The 15,733-nt window shown below is 53.0% G+C and overlaps 1 protein-coding gene across 2 annotated transcripts; it reads left to right on the top strand.

The window, feature by feature from the left end:
* The first annotated feature begins 4,691 nt into the window (after window positions 1-4,691).
* PNOC (prepronociceptin) lies at window positions 4,692-15,216 on the top strand. 2 transcript variants are annotated; one of them, XM_069851070.1, is made up of 4 exons: window positions 4,692-4,745; window positions 8,622-8,758; window positions 12,602-13,031; window positions 14,161-15,216. In XM_069851070.1, exons 2-4 carry the CDS (start codon window positions 8,639-8,641, stop codon window positions 14,208-14,210), a joined length of 600 nt encoding a protein of 199 aa, XP_069707171.1. In that variant the 5' UTR covers window positions 4,692-4,745; window positions 8,622-8,638; the 3' UTR covers window positions 14,211-15,216. The 2 variants fall into 2 exon arrangements, with proteins under 2 accessions (XP_069707171.1, XP_069707172.1); XM_069851071.1 differs by lacking the exon at window positions 14,161-15,216 and having other exon boundaries at window positions 12,602-13,331.
* Window positions 15,217-15,733: the final 517 nt, after the last annotated feature.

The following is a 15,733-nucleotide window of genomic DNA, read 5'->3' as shown; positions in this document are numbered from 1 at the left end:
GGCTGCATAAGGGTTTGAGCGACAGCTAAATGAGCACAATCGGGCTTTCAATAAAACTGCAATTTCTAACAAGATGACACGAATCCTTGACGAGGCCCCACGGAGCCCCCACCGCTCGCTGAGACTGAGTGACGAGTGGCGGAGCTGCAGTATCACAGAATCATAAAACGGGTTGGGTTGGAGGGGACCTTAAAGCCCATCCAGTTCCAACCCCCTGCAATGGGCAGGGACACCTCCCACTGGATCAGGTTACTCAAAGCTCCATCCAGTCTGGCCTTCAACACCTTGAGATCAGAATATCCCCCACTGTTTTTTTTCTTGAGGAACCTATTCATGGTTCTGCTTGGAGAAGATCGCAGACCATTGTCCAGCTGTTCTCTGCTTTGTGGGTTCATGCCAAGGTGGGTACATGGTGATGGTGGTGACAGCTCTTCCTGGCAGCAGGGATGAAGGTCACCAAGCAGAAATCATGATCTTCTCAGAAGTTGTCTTAGGTTTAATTGCTCTAGTCCTTTCTTCCCTTGTAGAAATATAATCTTTCCTTCTTTCCTGCTTGATGCAAAGTGAAGTTCCTCTCCCCTTCCTTTCATGTGCTTTGACAGCCTGAGAGAATTGGGGCTGTTCAGCCTGGGGAAGAGAGGGTTGGGGGGCGACCTTTGAACAGTTTATAGTACTGGAAGGGGCTCCTGTAAAGCTGGGGAGGGGCTCTTGATTAGAGTGCAGAGATACGACAAGGGGGAATGATTTGAAGCTGAAAGAGGGGAGATTGAGATGAGATCTTAGGCAGAAATGTTTTCCTTGTGAGGGTGAGGAGGCCCTGGCCCAGGTTGCCCAGAGAAGTGGTGGCTGCCCCATCCCTGGAGGTGTTCAAGGCCAGGTTGGATGGGGCTTGGAGCAACCTGATGCAGTGGGAGGTGTCCCTGCCCATGGCAGGGGGTGGAACTGGCTGGGCTTTAAGGTCCCTTCCAACCCAAACCATTCCATGGTTCTATGATTCTTTTTTCTTAACATTCCTCACAAATCCCTCAGCTTGTCCATTCTTGACCTCAGACTCATTTCAGCCAGGATCTGCTGGTTACTCAACAATGAAGCCGGTATCCCCCATGTTAGAGTGGACCAGGCAAAGGACTACGTGCTACTTTGCCCATGAAGCGCTCCATCCGCATGAGATGATGGTTTCTGCCCTACCACATCCTCCTGCTGTCCATCAGACCCCTTCCCAAGCTCATTCAGCTTTCTAGAGTGGTGGAAGACTAACCCAAGCCACAAGTGGTTTGTTATCCCCCCAGGTGAATTGAATCAGCTCCAGCTTGGTTGCAATATTATTACCCGTAGCACCCATTGCCTTGATGGTAGTGGAGCTGATGGTGGTGGAGCTGCAGGGTACCCCTCCCCAAGCACCTCATCCCCATGGCTTGGCAAAGAGCTGTTTCCACCCCGGCCTGGAAATTTAGGGTTCACTGCCTGCCCACACCCCTGCTCAGAGCATCCGCCTCCTGCTCGGTGCAGACAGGTCTCCAGGCAACACTCAGCATCCATGGCAGGGCCGCCAGTGGTCTCCACACGTGGCTTGGAGCCAGGCACCTCAGTTAAGGTTTATTGACAGCGAAGGATGCAAACAGGTTCCTGTCGTGCCCGGCAAGCCCTTGCCTGCTGCCCAGCAGGACTCAGCTGGCTGTGGTGTTTGGTGGCTGTGCAAGTCCCAGCTTGGCGAGGAGATGTAGCGTGTCAGCTCCGCTCCCCTTCCCAGCTCTGAGCTGCTTGCAGGGGCACAGAAATGGCTTGAGCCTTCATCACACTCATCCTCACCCTGCTGGGGGAGAGCTCAAAGCTCCTCATCATTGTCAGGGGGAGTAAATCAGTAACACTGCTCTGTACCCCACTGCTGGCATTTACCAACCCCAGGTGGAGGGGCAGTGAAGCCCTTTAAACTGCTGTTTCATCCTCTTAAAGCATTTCATCACAGCTGCCTGCGACCAGGATGTGGCCCCGGCAGTGAGCTCCTCATTCTTGAAAAGCTCCTGGAAAATCATCTTGTTAGTGGTGGTTTCTGAGCTGGGGGAGAAGGTGATGCTCCGTGGGGTTGTTCCCAGGCAGTGGTACCCACTCAGGTCCAGGAGAGGTGGTGATTCTTGAGGGGGTTGTTCCTGGGTGGTGGTACCCAAGTAGGGCTGGAAGAGGAGGTGATGCTCGTGGGGTTTGTTCCTGGGTTGGTGGTACGTGATGCTCGTGGGGTTTGCTCCTGGGTTGGTGGTACGTGATGCTCGTGGGGTTTGTTCCTGGGCTGGAGGTACGTGGACCAGGAGAGGAGGAGGTGCGTGGGAGGGTTGTTGCCAGCTGGTGGTACCCAAGCAGGGCTGGGAGAAGAGGGGATGCTCCAGGGGGGAGGTTTCTTGATGGAGGGGATGGCTGCCCTGTAAGAGCCCAGGCAGCATCCAAAAGCAAACATGGGATGCATCACACAAGCTTGAATGTGTCCTCAGCCCCTCTGGCTGCGACATTTAAGGGATCCACGAGACCAGAGGAACAACAAAACTTCCCTGCTTCCAAGTGTTCCAGCTCTTGTGTCATCCAGGCAGCTTTCGAATCTCCTCCATGTTTCCTTTGCACCAGATCCCAACTGCTTTATGTCCTTGTTCTGAAAAGGATCATTGCTTTTTGCTGCTAACCGCCTGTCACTTCAAATCCTCCTGCTCCACCTCTCCAGGGATGCTCTACCCCATCCCTGAGCCACAGAGGAGAGCACTCTGTCGGACCCAACTTTGAAACAGAAATGCCAAAAAAACCCTTAAAAAAAAGTGCGTCTGTATTTTCCAAACTACTTTTTCCAGGGGCGAATCATTCCCTGTTCCCAAACTCATTCCCTCCCCAGTACCGTGGAGGGGGGTTTAGCTGCTGGTACCCACACGGACCTGGAAAAAAAATGGAAACGCTGCAAAAATGGGTACTTCTTCTGTGTAATGTGCTGGCTTTGGGCACATCAACTGTCAATCATCTCCCTCCACCCCTCCTTTAATTAGCAAGACCGTAAACGAAGTCACCCCGATGTCATTTGCTGCCTCCTGCTCCTGTTGTCTCAACAGCATCATCACCCCCGGCTCAGATAAGGGGCCATGGAGGAAATCCCCTTTGGCCAGGATAGGGGAGAAAAAGCTCTGCCACTTCAGTAAATGCTGAGAAATGAACATTTTGGGGGGCTGTGGGATGAAAGGCGGATGAAAAGCTTGTCAAATTACCCCAGGAGAGGACAAAGGAAGCACGGCGTGGCTGCTGGTTGGCTTTGCGTAAGAGCCAGGGAATATGTCCTTAATGAAAAAACAAGGGGTTAAGGAAAGGCTGAAGCACAATATGTATTAAAAAATATATTGTAAAAATATATTTTAAAAATAAAAAAATAAGTATTTTATTTATATGTGTATATATATAAACCAGTGTCCCTACCTCCAGCATGATGGGGAATTGCTTCATCCTGGGCTGCCCAGGGGTTGTTCACCAGCCCTGTTTTCCTCTTAAACTATCCCAAATCCAGGCTCACATCCTCCCCCAGCACCAGGCAGGTCCCTTCCAACCACTCCCATGATACCGTTTCACCACTTTTGGGGGCATTTTCATGGATTTCTAGATTTTTTTTTTACATCCACACAAGAACCGGCTTGTCTGAGGTCTCTCCCCAAGGACAGAGAACACAACTCTTTAACAGCCGGAGCCAAACTGGAAAGCGCTCCGAGGTGTTTCACTCGGATCTCCAGCCCTTCCTAGGGAGTCGTTACAAGAAATTACCTAGATAGGATCGCAGCGCCGTGGTGGATTTTATTATTTAATTGCCAAGGTGGGGCAGGGAGAGAGAGACTTTGGTGGGGAGTCCTGGCTCCACACTGGCAGGGGTAAGTTTAGGGCTTTTGGACACCAAAATGGGGGGAAAAAATGAGATGATGCTGGTTTGCAGGAGAAATATTGAAGATGGAGAGCGATTTGGCCTTTCCAAACCGAATGCAGCATCTCTCCGCGATGCTGGAGTGGCCAAATCCAGCTCCCTGCTTGGCGAGGTGCAGGCTGTGTCTGGCTCGCCAGGCGTTTCCATCAGCTGTGAAATGGAAAGTTGGAATTTTCAGCCTCCCCCCCCACCCGTCGACATCATCCCCTGAGCCTGCATCAATTATTACCACCCGCACACTTGCCATCGGTGCGCGACACGCTTGGTAGCCGCATGGTGTTGCCGCAGCTGTGCCGGAACGGATTGGTTATGGGGTTGTGGACCCCGGCTTCACCTCCTCCTGAGGTTTGAGGGAGGCAAAGAAAAGTCTAGGAGCTGCCCTGGGAGTATGGGGCTGATTTTGGGGCTCCCACAGCTGCTGGTACCCTCGGGTCCTCATAACCCCCTCAAGCTCTGGACCAGGGCCACCGAGCAGTGGCTTCGCGCCCCCCGGGTTCCATCCCAACCCCGGGATGCTGAGGGATAACCACGACGCCAGCATCCCTCCCGTCTTTTCGAGCTGCCCCCCAAGATACAGGGAGGAGGAAGGGGTGAAGGATGCAGGAGGGGTGGGAAGGATGCTGATCGCGGTCCCCAGCTGCCGGCTGGCGCATCCCTCCGCTGGCAGCCCCCGGGGGTGGGCTCAGCGACGCACGTGTTCGGGGAGGGAGGTGTGGGGATGCGTGTGTACACCGTCTATATATACCACCGTGGCACAGGCGCCGGAGGAGTCACAGATCAGAGGAGCCGGCAGCCGACAGCACACCCGCAGGTAGGAAATCCGCTTTAATTTCCCATCCTGAGGGGCGCTTGGCTGGATTTTTTTAGTCCAAGGATGGCCCATTTGGGTTCACGTCGCAGATAGATGTTCCCCTCCCTGCTAAGGGCTGAATAGCTTTTCAGCCGGAGAAATCTATCCCCTCTATCCCAAGAAAGGAAAAGTTTCTTCTTCTACATCCAGCTCCAAAATCAACCGGAGTGGAGCTGGACGGATGCAACAGGAGTCGGAGCGGGCCGCCTGCCCGAAGCTGGGGGGACGCTGGTGGGGTGGGTTCCTCTGGGATGGGTGGGATTCTTTTAGGGAATTTAGAAGCCGCTGTATCATGACTTTCCCCATCAATATTTCTGTCCCCTTTTCCTCTGGCCAGGACTTCACCAGGGTCACCACGCGATGCTCTCGGTTTGCAAGCAATCGCTTTGTTTTTTCCTCCTCAAAAAGCATAAGAAGGAGGAAAACTGAAGAGTTTTGTTGCTTTGATTTTTTTTTTTTAGGCTCCCCTAAAATACAGGAGTGAATGGCTGAGATGTGAGGAGACAAGGGAAAATGTTTTTCCAGAGCTTTTTTTTTTGCTTCTAAACAGCCTTTCTCAGCCTCTCAAGCCCACATCTGTGTTTATAGTCGCGCCGTGGCGTCTAATTTCGGCCAATTATGGCCAATTACCTGATTGAGGGGAATCGACAAAAGGGAACGTTTATTTTTCTGAGCATCTGTGGCCAAATGCCCCCCTCCCCAAATCCCTTCTCCCTAACACCCCCCCAGAACCCACCAGCACAAAGCCAGGGTTTGGGGGAGCCGGGGAAGCGTTTTAGCCAGTGCCAGTGGGGGACACTGTTGGACTATATTGTGCTTTTTTTCGGCTGGAAAAAGCTTTGACTCCTTCCATGCTGGCTCCCAGCGGGGCTGGATCCTGGCCGGTAACATCTCTGGATCAGGCCTTGGGCTTGGGCAGTGGGGAAAATGAACTGGGGCTAGTTGAGCTCTGGGCGTGGGAAGCAAGAAGCTCCTAAATGTGCTCTGCACATGGTAGGACCGATCCTGACCTGGGTGAGCCAGAGCATCGCTGAATTTAAACCCTTGTGAACATATTTGGGGATGGATGGCAATCCCATTGCTGAGATAATCCCTGCGGGTAACATCACCTGAGGGACTAGCGGATGGAGCATCCCTAGGGAGAGGCAGGGAGCATCTTCCCAGTGCTTGCGTGCGAGCACCCAACCCAAATCACATCAAATCAGGCGAATCAAACCCACCTCAGCAAGCACCTGCTTCCCCTTCCACCTCTTCTCCTCAGGTTATTCATATCCTGCAAGCTCCTCTCCATCCTTCCTGCAACCCCCCAAATCAGCCGTTTCACGCGGCTGCATCTCTCGCATCATCCCACCCGGAGCAATAAATAAAAGCCGTTTGTCCTGATGGATAACCAGATCCTGCCGTTATCTGAACCACAGGCTGGATTTCTAGAAAAAAAAGCCTTTTTTCCCCCCCAAATATTAATGAGGGGAACTCAACTGGATTGAAAACTCCGGAGGATGCACCCTTGGGGCAGCCCGTAGCAGCAGGAAGATCCCAAAGATATTTTGTGGGATGGGGTGGCTGTATCCTGCCACTCCCTGGGATGAACTGGTTTAGTTTTCAGGGAAGAAGAGGAAGGTTCATGCCCAGGAGCAGCCTCGGTGTCCAAGGAGCTGCAGCGGTGGCTGCGTTGTGACACCAGGGCTGTCACATCCTTTGCTGGGGTTGATGGCATCCTTGGGTGTGGGGGGAGTGGGGCTGGTTGTTGTAGGAAATAGCGGCCAGGTTTGGTTTTCCTGGAGGAAAAAACAGGAGGAAAATGAGGAAAAATGGAAAAAAGGGGGAAAAATGGGAATAAAATGGGAGGAAAACGGGAAAAATATGGGGGAAATTGAAAAAAAGTGATGAAAGAAAGGGGGAGGGAAAGGAAAAAGGAAGGGAAAAAGGCATCCTGCTTTTTGTTGTGTGGCTGTGGCTGTGAAACTCATCAAGGGGCTTCACGCTATCCGCACCCCCTAACTGTGCCACTCGCTCTCACCCAGAGGCAGAAGCAGGAGTCCCCTCCGACTCGGCTCCTTCCCTTTTAACAAGCTGCTTTCATTTTTTTTCCATGAGCAAAGGGGGAATCGCTTCCCTCTTTTCCAGCCCCGCTCCGGCCGGTGATGCTGGCAGGGTACCGCATCCCGCCGGCCCGATAGCATCTTTCAATTAAGCGGGAAGAAAAGCTGAGCCATAATCTCAGAGCCTCCTCCACAGCCAGATGTGACCTGCTTTTCCCAGGACACGGCTGGTGTCTCTTGGGGACAGAGTCGGGGGTGGGTTGCCATCCCCAAACCCCATTTTCGGGGCTGAATGAGTTTTTGGGGGGGGGGGTTGCCCTCTCCTGAGAGCTCTGCCAAGCCTCTGACTCACACCACCAGCCTGATTTAATGAGACTTGTCGAAGATTAAGGCTTAATTCCTGCTCCTTATCAGCTTCCCCTTGTACCCTCCAGCAAATCACAACCGGGAGCTGCCAAGGCTCTGTGTCACCGCCCGGCTGGCGGGGACAAAAGGTGGTTGTGATGCCAGTCAGGGACCCCAGAGGATGCTCTGCCTCTGTTGCGGGGAGGACCCCGACTTCGGTGGGGTGGGAAATGAGTGGGAACCCCCTGCCCAGGTGCTCAACCTCCCCTCAAAAGCAGCCTGAAGCGCTGCTGGAGCAACATACAAGTTGCAAAGTGTCACCGTCACCAAGGTTTTCTTCACCTCTGAGCATCCCGCTATGGGGGTTTCTGGATGCTGCTCTGGCACGGAGGGACCCCAGTGCCACCGAGGGTAGCATCTGCGTGGCATCAGGTTTATAAGGCAGCGAGGGGACGCGACGGAGGTGATTGAGAGGAGCAGGATGGAGCTGTGGAAGCGGATGCTACCCTCGGTGGCACTGGGGTCCCTCCATGCCAGAGCTCCCAGGGACCATGGGGACATCATATCGCTTTCCCCAGCAGGATGAGGGCAAAGAGAGGGTCAGGAGGAGCAAACCTCTTGTTTGCAGATGGCCAGGGGGATGCATCAAACATTAGGCTGGACATTAGGAAAAAATTTTTCATGGAAAGGGTCATTGGGCACTGGGAGAGGCTGCCCAGGGAGGGGGTTGAGTCACCTTCCCTGGAGGTGTTTAAGGCACGGGTGGATGAAGTGCTGAGGGACATGGTTTAGTGATTGAGGGGAATGGTTGGACTCAATGATCCGATGGGTCTTTTCCAACCTGGTGATTCTATGATTCTATGATTCAAATCTCTGGTAAGCAAGAGAGAAGTTCATGGCCTTGGTCATGTCACTTAATTGCCAATGCCATCAGAGATGGGTGGGACACAGCAGCTCCCTTGGGAATTGGCTTTGCTGCTCCACGCCAGGTGGGCTCAGATCCAAGCAATCCTTGCCAGCAGCAACGGCCAAACCCTCCCAAGACAGGGACAGGGGTGGTAGAACCCAAAAATGTCCAGGAGGGGAAATCAGAGTAGGACATCCTCTCCTGGCTCCGGTGATGCTTGGATAAGGAGCGTCCTGCTTAAGGGGACAGCTGGGAACGTGCAGCCCCACCACGTCCACCTGCTAAAATAAACCCCAGCTGGGCCTCCTGCCACCAGATAGCCTGGAAAAAATTAAGCTGGGACACACTGGATCCATTTTGGGGATGGGGAGGCAGCTGGGCTCCTTTTCCGCAAGGATAATTTTGGCAAGGAGACTGGGAACACGGGGTTGTGGAGAGGTGAGGGAGGACGGGCTGAGACCGGGCACCTTTCGGTGCAGGTGCAGGGCTCGGTGGTGCCGATGCCGTCCCGGATTGACAGGTTTCCTCTCTCCCGCGCCGCAGCCGCTGCCGGTGCCACCATGAGGGCTGTGCTCTGGGATCTGCTGCTGCTCTGCCTCTTCGCCAGGGCGCGAGGCGACTGCCGAGGGGACTGTCTGCGCTGCGACCGCCACCTCTACCGCGACAGCTTTGACGTCCTCGTAAGTCCTGCTGGCTCGTCCCACTCCCATGGGGGGAGCACCCATGGATGCTGTGCCAGCTGCAACCCCACACGCAGGGTGGGCGCCCTCCTCCCTGTGCTGGGATTCAGGTTTGAGGGCTTGGGGGGGCTTTGGATGCCAGCTGGTGCCACCACTGTCCCTTCTCCTTGGCCATGCACCAGGGACACCATCGGACCAGATGATCCCGAGGGAGGATGCAGACCCCAAATCAGCTGCTGGGTCAAGGCTGCGATGGCCCAGCAAAGGTCCCAAGAGGGTTGCAAGCCCCCGAGCATCCTCAGCTTTCCTTCCCCTGTGGCTTGCGGCATTGCTGTCCCCACCTATGCCAAACCCAGCCTGCCCTGAACTCCCCACCCGTCCATCAAGGCTTCAAAATCCCTCTCTGAGCCCCATCAGGATGGGACCAGCTTTACAGAGAGACAGATCGGGCATCAGGCACCCCACAGTCCCTCTCATCCTCTTGATTTGCCTCCAACACTAGATGAAAAGAGCCATTAAATAGCATTTTAGGTTTCTTTTCCAGCCCCTAATTCTTTCTTTTCCCCTCCGCTGAGCCGTGGCCATGTCCTGGCCGGCAGCATTTCTTTCTCTCCTGTTCCCACTCCACTCCCACAGGATTATCCATCAACTCCCACCACCGCCTGCTCTCTTATTTATTAGCCATGATAAGTCACAGCAGGCTGAGATGGCCACCTGAAAGGAGACAGCGGTTCAGGAAGCCCCTAGGGCTAGGAAATGAACCCCCAAAACCCAGCAGGGACCAGAGACCTCCAGGGCTCCACTGAGATGCTGGAGCCACCCCAGTGCCACCCCCTTGCTGGCAAAGCCTTCTGCAATCATATGTTGCTGCCACCAAGTTTTGGGGCATGATCACCCTGGGTTTACCCGGAGGTTGGTTTGCAGTCTGAAGGCACCAGTGTCTCTGCAGGGACCCTTCTCCCTGCCTGGTCCTGCTTCTGGAGCTGCAATTTGCTCTGTCTTCCTCGACCAGTGAGTTGGAGAAGAGACAGGATGGTTGGTCGCTCGTGGGCCCCATGCAAGGTTCTATCTCAAAACAAGAGTGGCTTGAACCAGAAGCAGAGGAACTTGAGGTCTTTTGAGGCTCAGTTTCAGCTGGAAGAAACGTCGTGGTGGGACTTGATGCAACCCTCCACCATTTCCAAAGCAACAGCCAAGGAAGTCCCATCAGCGATATGGCTGATCCACCCTTCAGAGGCAGAAATACAAGATCCTTCTGAAGTTACAGGCTTGCCTGCACCAGCATCACAGCTGCCAGGACAGGACAGGGACCACCTGATAGAGCTGGTCTTCAAGATGTGGATGAACCACCTACATCCTGGTCCCCAGGGATGGTGCAAACCCACAGTGGCAGCATTAATGCAAACTGAAGATTGGAAGGAACCTCCCCAGGTGGCTTTGGCACTGGATGTGGAGGAGTGTTGGCTGGTGTTTTTTTGAGGACTCCAAAAACGCTGTGAGTAGAAGCCATTTCCATGTGAATTAAGACCATGGAATGATGGACCATGATGATCTTCATCCTGCTGCCTGAGATCATTCCTCTTGAGGCCTATTAACTGGTGCTCATCAGAGCTGTTACCTGCATGTGATCCGTCACTTTTTATCTCCAACGCAGGGCATTATCAGGACACGATCCATTGGCTGTAGAACCTGCCAAAGCCTTGGACATCCCAGGACAGGATCTTGGCTTGGTGCAGGACACTTCTGGTGTCTCCACAAGGACTATAGGAGGTGTCCCAGCATACAAGACCCTTGTCACCACCTCACTTTGGGACAACTAATTTTATTTTTTCTATTTGTCTGAAGAGCTTGGCCACCTGCAGGGATAGAAATAGCCGGTTGCTGCAGGGCCATATGCTTGAGCTTCAGCCCTGAGACACCATGTTGGGACTTGAGGCACTTATCACCTGCTGAAGTTGGTGAATCCACAGTACAGAAGGTCTTCAAAAGTGTTTTGGTCTTGCAGATGGCCTGGAGCAATGAGACACACCAACATACTTCAACATGTAGTCCCCCAGTTGGTCTTAAGCATTTGAAAGAGCTCACCATGAAGCTAATGCTTGGATGGAGACACTTCAATGTGAGGGAGGATGACCCTTTCCCTCCTAGGTCCTCCAGCCCTGTTCTTTTTGGGTATTTAGTTTGGTTCTTCTATGATTTTCTGCTGGACGGTTTCCTCTGGGTGCTGGTTTTGGTGGGACCGGCCCTTTTGGGGCTATCACCTCACAGTGGTGCCAGGTCTGAGTTCTGCCTTGGTGGACGAGATCTCTTGGAAAGGGATGAGGCACAAACGTGGTGAGATGCACCCGTGGGTGCTGAGGAAGCCCAGTGGCACCTCATGATGAGGCTGCTCTTCGTGGCCTTTGAAGGGAAGTGGAGATCCAGGCAGGTTCCTGGGGACAGGGAGGGGTGGATGTCCCACCTATCTCCAATGAAGGCATCAAAGAGGATCTTAGAAGCTGTGGGCTTGTTGGCCTCATCACAATGTTCAAGGATTCAGTGGAGCACTTCATCCTGGAAAGCATTTCCAGACATCTGAAGGACAAGGAGGTCGTCAGGAGCATCCAGTGTGGATTTATGAAGGGGAAATCGTGCTTGACCAGCTTGTCTTGACTTTCCTCAGACTGTGATGCCGTCTCCCATGACATCCATGTAGACAAGCTGCTGAAGCACAGGGTAGATAAATGGGCGATGAGGTGGACTGAAGCCTGGAGGACATTAACATCTTCATTAATGACTGGGATGATGTGGCAGACGCACCCTCAGCAATCAGCAGACGACACAAAGCTGGGAGGTGTGGATGGTAGACTGTGGGGTCATGCTGCCATCCAGAGGAACCTTGCTGGGCTGAAGAAATGGGCTGGTAGGAATCTCATCAAGTCCAACAAGGAGAAGAGCAAACCCTACCCTTGAGAAGGAACAACCCTGAGGATCAGGCCATGCCATGGGCACATAGCAGAGGTCCCTTTCCACCTCAGCTGTCCCATGACTCACTGATTTTTTGGGCTTACGCCCAACTGAAGCACCCAGCAGTGTGGAACATGGGGTGGTGGGATGGGAACATGGATGTCCCAGCTGGAACAGGTTGCCCAGAGCAGTGGTGGCTGCCCCATCCCTGGAGGTCTTCAAGGCCAGGTTGGATGGGGCTTTGAGCAACCTGATCCAGTGGGAGGTGTCCCTGCTTATGGCCAGGAGTTGGAACTGGATGGGCTTTAATGTCCCTTCCAACCCAAACCATTCCATGATTCTATGATTCTACAGCAACTGGGAAGTGTGAAGTGTGTCCAGTGTGGAGCAGAGCCTGTCAAGGGAGGGTCAGGAGAGGGATACTGAGCAGCTGCCATGGCCCCCCATCATCTCCACCACTACCTCTGGGAGTCCAGTAACGGGTTTGGCAGGGGGGACAACTCATGGAATGAGGCCAGACGAGGGGTGACAAGCTGCCAGCACCTCTCCATGGGCGTCTTCCAGCATGTTGCATTTTAGATTAGGAGATACCTTAACGATCATCCCGTTTCAACCCCCTCCCATGGGCAGGGACACCTCCCACTGGATCAGGTTGCTCCAAGCCCCATCCAACCTGACCATGAACACCTCCAGGGATGGGGCAGCCACCACTTCTCTGGGCAACCTGGGCCAGGGCCTCCCCACCCTCATTGTGAAGAATTTCTTCCTAATGTCTAATCTAAATCTTCCCCCTCCCAATATAAATCCATTAATCAACTTAGTCATTAACATTACTGTGTCTGGAAGTCCTGGTGGACCAAAACCCCTCTGAGGCCCATTCCTGTGTCTCCCGCACAGATCTGCATCCTGGAGTGTGAAGGTGAAGCCGTGCCACGGGCCACCTGGGAGCGGTGCGCCGCCGCCGCCCGAGCCGCCCCACGGCCCCGGGACCTCCAGGATGCTGGCGATCCCTGGCACGACGCGGCGGCGGTGCCGGTGATGCCGCTGCAGGTAAGCGAGCTGCTGCGGCGCCGGGAAACCGAAGAAGAAGAAGAAGAAGGCGTCGAAGCATCACCGGACGCCTTCCCGCAGCCACCCGAGGACATTTCCCGACGGCTCGGAGGTTTCCCGCGGGGGACGCGTGGCTCGTGGCCGGTGCCGACGGCTAAGGGGGTGCAGAAGAGATACGGGGGCTTCATCGGGGTCCGCAAGTCGGCGAGGAAGTGGAACAACCAGAAGAGGTTTAGCGAGTTCCTGAAGCAGTACCTGGGCATGTCGCCCCGCTCCAGTGAGTACGACATTCCCGGCGGCATCAGCGAGCACAACGAGATCTAACGGAGACCCGCGCCGCCCGGCTAGCTCCACCACGGCCAAAAAAGTCAACCCTCTTCCCCTCCACACCACACGCTGGACCAGGTTGGAGCGGATGATCCTTGAGATCCCTTCCAACCTGGTGTTCTATAATTCTATGTCCATAGGTGCAAAGTAAAAAAAAGAAAAATGGGGCAAAAAAATTGGGAAATGGCTTGGAAAATGCCCAATTGGAGAGCAGGGAGGGATGCTGAGGGCAGTCGTTGGCATCTCGGCATCTGGAGAAAGGCCCTTTGCTGTAAGACCCCACCTTCCCAATGGGTTTTTTCCAACCTGGTGATTCTATGATTCCAGGGAGGGTAGACAAAAGGGTTTTGCCCTCAACATCAAATAGAATGGTTCAGCCCCCTAAAAAAAACAGGAAAAAAAAATCAAAATTAATTAAGAAAATGTTAAAAATTTAACAATTTAATGGTTTAAATTGATTTCTTTAATTTTAAATTTAAATTATAATAAGATAAAGTCAAGTAAATTAAACAAAATTAAAATAAATCAAATTAAATTATGATAAAGTACATCCTTTCCCCCCTCAAAATAATAATAAAAAAAGCCTCCCCAGACACTCCAGCTTCACATCACCAGGCGCAGGTTACCGCTGCGCTGCTCCCCGAGGACCAGCATCATCCCCATCCCCACTGCTGGCTCCGCACTGGGATGCTCGAGCCCCCAGCCCCACACCAGGATGCTCCCAGTCCCGTACTGGGATGCTCAGAGCCCCCAGCCCTGCAGCTGCCATCCATCCCCGCCTTGCCCCCAGTTCACCATTTGGGACAATTTTAAATACTTTCCCCTTTCTTTTTCCATTCTTTTCCCTTTTTTTTTAATCCCCGGGTGGCATCTCCCTAAATTCCAGGATGCATTCCCGGCCCCACAGCCCCCGGGAGAGAGCCCCTGCTCCCTCCACTCTTGGCTCAGCTCCTTTTTTTTCCTTCTTTTTTTTCCTTTTTTTCTTCTTCTTTTTTTTTATTTTTTTTCTTTATTTTCTTTCTTTTTCGTTTTTTTCCTTTCTTTTTTCTATTTTTTTTTGTTGTTATTTTTTTTTATAGCGTTCCGGCACCGCATCCCAGCACCTTCCGCCAGGCACAGGCAATATTAACCCTGCTCCTGTCCACCCCAGCAGCCTCCATCCTCTCTCTGACGGACCCCAAAGCGCTTCAGACTCGCACGCGTTCAGAAATCACTTTGCTCTTCACTCACTAAGCCCGATTTAAAACCAGGATCCAAGGAATTTCGGCCTCCACCGGTGACGGGAGTGAGATCGCAGGGAGGGGTGGGAAAGGACAGTGGGAGAGCGGGTGGAAATTTAAAGAAAACAAGGAAAAAAAAGGGGGATTTTTGCAAAAAATAATTGGAATTGGGGGGGGTTTATTTTGGGTTGGCCACTGGGAATGAGCCACCTTGGATCCAGTGGAAATTCAGCCCCCAGCCCACATTCCCAGTGCCTTCCCCATCCGCACTCGGCATCCCTTGGCTGGGGCTTTCGCCTTCCCATGGGATCGATTTCCAACTTTTCCGATGGGGGATGTCGAGGGGCCACGTGCTCTCGTGGCTCCATCCCTGCGTGCCCGACTTCCTGGCTGCCACGGCGGGGACCTCTCCCACCCCAGCGCCCAGAAACCACCTGGAAATGTTGAATTTTTTAATTTATTTCCCCTTTTTTTAGTTATTTTTGTCCCCTCCTTTTTTTAAATTTTTTTTTTTTTTTAAGTGCTTTCCTCCAAGTTTTGTAAAGCCTCCGGGGTTGACTTCTTTGCTCAGCAGCACAAACCACGCGCGTGTTTCCGTTGCGGTTCCCCCCTCCGCCCCGGCATGCATCGTCTCCCAGTCCCCGTGCCGGGATGCGGTTTTCTTTCCGCATCTCTCCCAGGGGGAGAATCGGAGCCAGTGGATTCTCCTGCCTAATTTGCTACCCCAAAATAAAGCAGATTCTGGGAGCAACTTCACCCGGGTCTCACCTGCAGTGCTGACCTTCGCTGTTTGTAAAGAAAATGAATACAAGAACCCCTGTGGAAAAAGAAAAAAATAGGAAAAAGATAAGAATTCCAAACTCTTGTTCTTTTTAATTGTTTCATACAAAGATTTCTCCATTAAACTTGTACATAGCAAAAGGATTAATAAATTAGTTTACTGTTTCTACGATCTTCTTGCGACTGGCGACCGTCACTTGGGTCAGCGCTCGCAGAGCGGGTCCTGCCACCTCTTCCCACCATGGGAGGGATCGGATCACCCAGCTCAGCTAGGGAATAGTTCAGGATTTGAGGGAAAAAGGGAGGTTTTTGGTAAATTAGCATTTTTTCCAGAGCGGAGAAGTGATGAAGGGAGCTAAACCCCGTTGGTGGCTGATCACAAGTGAGTCCCCAGGGCTCAGCTCTGGGACTAGTTCTGTTTAATATTTTTAATCCATGATCTGGATGAGGGGATTGAGCGCTCCCTCAGTCAGTTTGCAGATGACACCAAGCTGGGTGGGAGTGTTGATCTGCTGGAGGGCAGGAAGGCTCCGCAGAGGGGTCTGGACAGGCTGGAGCCATGGGCCGAGGCCAACAGGATGGGGTTCAACAAGGCCAAGTGTGACGGTGAGGTCACACCTCGAATACTGGGTTCAGTTTTGGGCCCCTCACT

The sequence above is a fragment of the Phaenicophaeus curvirostris genome, chromosome 2, assembly GCF_032191515.1.
Source record: "Phaenicophaeus curvirostris isolate KB17595 chromosome 2, BPBGC_Pcur_1.0, whole genome shotgun sequence".
NCBI classification, from domain to species: Eukaryota; Metazoa; Chordata; class Aves; order Cuculiformes; family Cuculidae; genus Phaenicophaeus; species Phaenicophaeus curvirostris.
The sequence above is the reverse complement of the archived record's forward strand: the minus strand, read 5'-3'. Positions and strand labels throughout refer to the sequence as shown.

Coding starts and splice junctions, on each gene's coding strand:
- PNOC (XM_069851070.1), top strand. CDS start 8,639: ATGAGGGCTGTGCTCTGGGATCTGCTGCTGCTCTGCCTCTTCGCCAGG. Junction 8,759..12,601: donor GCGACAGCTTTGACGTCCTC/GTAAGTCCTGCT, acceptor TCTCCCGCACAG/ATCTGCATCCTGGAGTGTGA. Junction 13,032..14,160: donor GGGCATGTCGCCCCGCTCCA/GTGAGTACGACA, acceptor TTTTTTTTATAG/CGTTCCGGCACCGCATCCCA.